The sequence below is a fragment of the Microtus oregoni genome, unplaced genomic scaffold, assembly GCF_018167655.1.
Source record: "Microtus oregoni isolate MIOR12 unplaced genomic scaffold, Mior012 000021F_ref0000039, whole genome shotgun sequence".
Classification (NCBI taxonomy): Eukaryota; Metazoa; Chordata; class Mammalia; order Rodentia; family Cricetidae; genus Microtus; species Microtus oregoni.
Window position 1 is genome coordinate 21,360,630 of NW_024543080.1, and position 6,072 is coordinate 21,366,701.

At 50.9% G+C, this 6,072-nt stretch overlaps 1 protein-coding gene across 1 annotated transcript; it reads right to left on the reverse strand.

Annotated features, from left to right (window-relative positions):
• On the reverse strand, nt 1-4,194 carry Rasl11b (RAS like family 11 member B). The gene is made up of 4 exons (XM_041671462.1): nt 3,858-4,194; nt 3,277-3,333; nt 2,119-2,195; nt 1-1,398 (listed from the first exon to the last, which is right to left on the reverse strand). The coding sequence occupies exons 1-4, from the start codon at nt 3,994-3,996 to the stop codon at nt 928-930; spliced, it is 744 nt and encodes a 247-aa protein (XP_041527396.1). The 5' UTR covers nt 3,997-4,194; the 3' UTR covers nt 1-927.
• Between the last annotated feature and the right edge of the window lie 1,878 nt (nt 4,195-6,072).

Here is a 6,072-nt window from a genome sequence, read left to right on the forward strand (position 1 = left end):
TCAAATGAGAGATTTATTGTACATAAAATAAATTACAGTTTGAGCCAAAGCATGATTGGCTTCATAAAGTGCATCGGTGTAGGGGATTTGGCAGTGAGGCCGCATCTGGTCACTCCATAAGACAGCATTTCAGTATCTCAGCCACCTATAGCCACGACTCAGCCAGGCCCAGGAAGCGACCCAACGTCATTGCCATGAGTCTTCCACACAAACCACACCACCATCAATTAACACTTTTTTCTGTACCTGATGCCACAGTTAAAAAACAAACAAAAAAAGCAAACAAACAACTGTACACTGTCACAGCTGGTCAGTCCAGGATTGAGTTTTTCACAGCTACTCAATATGTATACCCATCCTGCACCAGGAGATCTAGCACCTTCCTGTAGACCACAGCTCACAGGAGTCTGTACACAGAATATTTTGCCCTAAAATATGACCTTTATGGGGTGGGGAGGGTCCCTCTTTGTTTGTAAAGAAATCTGGGTATCCTTCAAGTCAGAAAGGCATCCCATAAAGATAGCATGTTGGAGACACTGAGAAAAACAACCCTTCCTCTTGGGAGAGAAAAAAAAAAATGGAGACGGGAGAGAAAGCCTATGAATGCTTCCCCGGTTCTTTCGTGCCCGCCCTAATTCACGTCAATGTATTTAGCAAAACTAACCACCATTTTATAAGGTAGTGAAGAACAAAAACATGCCCCCATCCTCATGGTAAAGGACCAGGCAGAAAAGTCACATAGCCGTCCATCTGTCCTTGGGCTCCAAACACTTGGTTTTTGCAGAATTCCACAGGCCCCTCAGGCCCCTCAGGCCCCCCTGCTGCAGCCCTTTCTGGAACCATGAACTGCCATCCGCCTGCAGTGGTCCTGCCTAAGAACCTCAGGCCCTCTGCCCAGAAGACCAAACCCCCTCAAGGAGTCACACTTCAGACAGACGTGACAGTTCTCACTTTGGCAGACAGAGCTTGCTTGAACCTCCTTTTCAGGTCCTGCATGTTGGGTGACTTGGGTCTGGGGATGAGGGACGTTCTGCGCTTCTCGGGCGTGCTGTTGGGCTGCTGTTTGTGGCTCACTTCTTTGCAGAGGATGTGGAAAGCATTGTAGACGTCGTTGTAATTTTCACTGACAGATACTTCATAGAAGGAGCAACCCAGCATGCCAGCCAGTTGCAGTCCAAGCTGAGGGTCCACCTGCTTGATATGTAACAGGTCAGCTTTGTTGGCCACAACCACCACAGGCAGCCGAGTGCCCGGGTGAAGCTGCTGGACATGCTGGTGGAGCTGGCCAATGAGTTCATAGCTCTTGTGGTCGGTGATGGAGAAGACGATGACCACGGCATCTGCCCAGCGAATGCAGCGATTCAGCTGCTCATTGCAGCTCAAGCCATTCTCATGCACCTGAAGGGACCAAGAGAGCAAGGTGAATGGTGAGCGCTGCACAGAGCTCGGGCTCAGAGGAATCTGAATTCTAAAGAACCCTGCGCAGTGATGATGGCGGGCTAGGGTCATAAACAAGTCCTATCCCCACGCTTTGGCTTCCTTGAAAAAATGTTGATCCAGCTGCTCGGAGTTGGGATAAATAACAGGGCAGCTCACCACACTCAAGTGGAAAATGGACTGCAGAGAACTCCACGCAGGGAGACTTTGTAGTTGCACAGAATGGGAAATTAACTGGCTAGACAGTGAGTCTGGGGAAGCAAAGATAGGAGCGGGAAGCATTTAAACCTGGATAACTGCCCAGTGCAGGACGGGGAAGGGGAAAAAAAACACTAGCAGAGCTCTTTTGTCTACAGAGAAACTTCCCACCACATAAAACGTGATTCCGGGCGTGGAGACTGGACCCACATGTTTGGTTTTTAATGCCAAGGCACGTATGTAAAAACCCAAGCAAGGAAACACTATTGATTCCAAGTGTTAGCTTGCCCACACCCTACGCCCTGTGAGGTGACTCCTCCTACAGGAGGGGCTCTGCCCTTCCCCAGTCTCCCAAACTAAGCCAGGCCAAGGCTGACCACAGGCCAGGTACAATTAAACTGTCAAACACCTCCACACGGCATGTCTTCCTTCAGCTGATGAACCAGTCTCCCCTTTGACCCACTCAGCATCACGGTTCCTCACCTGGACGCCTGGAGTGTCCTGGACTTGTATGGCCAGAGTTTCGCCCTCTATCTGGACCTGTCTAGTATAGAGATTACCTACGAAGGCAAAAAAAAGAGATCATGTTATGAAATGTGGGTTTTCTTTTTTTTTAATGCCATATAGTCTACACCAATATACACAGGAAAAAGAAAAGTAGTTCCCGTCTATTTAATGAGTTTACTTCATATCTGGTTTAAAGGCCCCATGCTAGCAGACTTATCAAAAGTAGGTCAAAGTTTGTGGGTTTTTAGAAACTTGCTGGTCTAATTTTATTCTGAGTTTCCATATTTAGAATATTTCCTTGAAGCAAATATTTTCTGGCCCGCCATGTGCAGAGCTTCTGTTTTTATTTTAGTATGTTATCATTCTCTAAACAGCCATATTTTGTCCACTGGATAGGAGAGACTCCTAGGCAAATATGGTTAGTAAATACAGTTAACGTGCCTGGCCTAAAACTGCCATGACGATGAGCGGCTGTATCAAAGCAGAAGGCTGCCGTGTCTCAGCCTGGGGTGGCTCATTTCACTCAATCCCCAGCAGGTACTCCATACAGTCTACCCACTCAAGCAATTTGCTAACAGGTCATCATCAGAAAGTACTGAAACCTCCTGGGACAGTGGTGGTTTTTATCCATTGGAAATGAAGTGTTTGTTGTCTCAGTTTTCAGGAGCTCTGGCCTCTAAAATCCACAGCGAGTTCTTTCTCTTTGTTAAGAAAAGGACTTTAGGTTTACAGCTATCCTTCTTTGGCCTTTGCTTTGAAAGGTCACCCCTGAAAGGCAGCCAGCAGAGGGAGAGGGTGGGGGAGGAGCTGGTCAGTGGGTTTTTGGGTTTGGTTGGGTTTTTGTTTGTTTTTTTATGACTTTTGCAGGCATGTTTGAAAGGAAAAGCCCCTGGAGTACAAAGGGTGCTTCCAACTGGGGACCCTGTAGTTAAAACATACCACTGGGAATACTTTCGGGCACTTGATAAAATGATGAATGGGCCTGGAATGGAATGAGGCCAGATGGCAGCTGGGGGTGGGGGGTGGTGTGCAGAATCCTGATGCTCCCACTGTCACTCCGAAGGAAGTGTCCTTGAAGGCACTGAGAAATGAGAGTAGCAAGCCCAACAGATTTTCCTCAATGTATTTCCTCACCTGCGTTGCGTTCATAGTCTCCGATGAATCGCTTGGTGAGGAACCGAACCACCAAAGCTGCAATTGAGAAAGGAGAACAAGTTAACCCACTAAGTTACATGGGTCTCCACCCCACCCCCATCAGGAACACAACTCTTCCAAAGAAAGTCACAGCCGGCCACCAAGAGAAATTCCTGCCCTGTAGCTCCTAGACCCCTCTGCCAGACACTAGGGGGTAGAAGCCGAGTGAATTACGGCTCTGCCAGTGGGGAGGGAGGGTGTGTGGCCCAGCCCCTCCTTTGAGCCCAGCTGGCAAAAGTCTACCCAACCTTATAGAACTCAAGGAGGGTCTGTAGTCAACTAACTTTCTGTTCTGCCCCAGAACCTGCCAGAGGCTCAAAGCCCTAAACTTTTACTCTAACCTGAAAGTCGGCGGGCCAATGTGACCCCCAGTGGCCCCCTTAAATTGAAGCAGGGGCATGAAGGGGCAGACGATTCTGCTGCAACGCCCACCTCTCCCGTCTCCAGTCCGGGCGGGGGTCTCCCACGTCCCATCCCCACGTCCCGTCCCACATCCAAGCGGGATCCACGCTTGGACTCACCGGTCTTGCCCACGCCGCTGGCCCCCACCACGGCGATCTTGACGAGCCGGCGGCCCGCAGCCCCCAGACAGTAGTCGGCAGCGGTGCTGCCCGGGGCGGGGTACTCGGCGATGGTGCACATGTTCTGGATGAGGCGCATCGCCGCTGCGGCCGGGCTGATCCGCGCGGAAAGGGAAATGAGGACAGGAGCGGCTAGTACTGCGCGGAGAGGGTGAGCAGGTCCGACGCCGCACGGCCGGGGACGGTAGAAAGTACCAGGGAGAACGAAGGGACACCGGTCTCAGCGGTTCTGGCTCGCAGCTGGGGCAGCAGGCGGCCCGGCGCCGATTTTCCCTGGCCCAGGCCCCGCCCACGCCCAGGGCGGCCAATCCCTGGGCGCCCTGCTCGAGGCCCCGCCTTCGGCCTGCGCAGAGAAGCCACGCCCACAAAGGAGCACAGAGCCTGTGCTGGGCCCCGTGAGACCGGGGGGAAAGCAGGGCGGCAGGCGCCAGGGAGGCAATGTGCGGGATCCAGCCGGCTCCCGCAGCACGCGGACCCACCGGTGGCTGCAGGGTCACCGGGTCTCAGATCCGCGTGGAAGGATCTGTCCGTTTCTACCAAGCCTTATATCCGCGTGAGAGACAGCGTGTCTTCTGGGTCTTGGGTCCCCGTGGGGAATCTGTCTGTGCCTACGAAGTCTCAGATCCTCGTGAGAGACCTGTTATATCTGCGGGGTCTCAGATCCGCGAGTGGGTTTACGGGCACCCATCGTTGTCTGCCCACCTCGCCACCGGGCCTCCCTAGGGCAGTCCCTAGAGGCATTCTCTGTGTTGGGTCCTGGGTCCCCTAACCACGCTGACCGCTGCCTGCATCTAACTGGCTTCTCCACCTCTGACCCTAAGGAACCTGACAAGTTACGGGACAGGCCCATAGCCACTACCCTGAGGTCCGGCTTTGTATTCTGTTCATGCGCTGGAAACGTTGATTTCTCTTACTTGGCTATATCCAAAGTATTGTGCTGGGTTATATCTGTAAACAAGGACACCCCTCCCTGCCGTAAAGTGTGGCATTTGTCTTTGGAGCAAAATATCCATTTTGCTTTACTTCTTGCGGACAGTGCAAGCTCACGAGAACACACACACCGCAGAAAGCAGGTGTTGCACTCCCAAGTCACTAAAACAAGCTTGTACCTCTTAGCCAGTCCCAGCTCCTCCTGGAGCTGTGAAATGGTAAGAAAACAGTCACTGTAGCTTGGCTGGAACTCTCTGGGAGGCAGAAGGGCCCCGCGTTTAGTCTAGTCATAAGGCTAGATAAACGTGACTAGTTAAAAGTGGCTTGACGCCAAGAAGATGTGGGGCCAGCACTTATAAAATGCCGACCACCCCACCGGTGCTGTCATTAGAGAAAAGCACCGTCAAAGGCTGGCCGGATGCCAACTTCAGCAACCTTCTAGACCTTATCGCTGCCACCACCACCTTACAACCCTCAGGCCCTGATATCTTGGCGCCTAAGAGAGCGAAGCCAGTGACTTTTTGTATGCCCCTATTACAGGTAGAAATGTAAAAGGTGCTGATGCCAGTACCAACAGCTTCTCATTGAATCATCTTCCGTTCTGGACTTTATTCACCAGGTATCTGAGTAGGATTTACCCCTACCCTGGACAGACTGAGGAACTCCGTATCTGTTAACAGTTTGAAGGGCTGAAGGAATTGGAAAGGAAATAGAAAGGTGTTGTCTAACTGCGTTGGGAAGTCTTCTGGGATGAACAGCCCAGTCAGCAGGCACACAGGATGAGTGATAACTGTATAAGGCGGCCTTCTACGGAGAAGGCCGGAATGAAGTAAGGTCAGCTGTCTGAGTCAGGGAGAAAAGGGCACGTCCAATTTGCATCATGTCTTTCTGTGTGGTTTAAATCAAACTTGAGTTTTGCCAGTCTATAAAATCAAGCTTAACAAAGCTATAATTACAGGTAGCGGGGCCCCTTTCAGCCCTCGGCCCCCCTAGCCTGCAATTCTGTAGTGTTTACATGGGAAATAATTACGCAGTCTACAGTGTTTGTTCGGTTGCTTTTTGCACACACAGACATGTTAAAAGTTCTCAGAGGGAATTTTGCCTTGAATCGTTTTAGCTTCTGATGTTTCATTTTCATTACCAAACCTGTGGTTTTTCTGTCTGCATCATGGAGACTGAATTTAGTATTTTTACTTTAAGTCAAAATGAACTGGCTGTACTTAAA

Excerpts from the sequence above, each read along its gene's own strand:
- Rasl11b (XM_041671462.1), bottom strand. The coding sequence starts at position 3,996 with ATGCGCCTCATCCAGAACATGTGCACCATCGCCGAGTACCCCGCCCCG. Across the intron at positions 2,196-3,276 it reads AGACTATGAACGCAACGCAG|GTAATCTCTATACTAGACAG; the intron begins GTGAGGAAATAC and ends TTGCCTTCGTAG. Across the intron at positions 1,399-2,118 it reads AGGACACTCCAGGCGTCCAG|GTGCATGAGAATGGCTTGAG; the intron begins GTGAGGAACCGT and ends TGGTCCCTTCAG.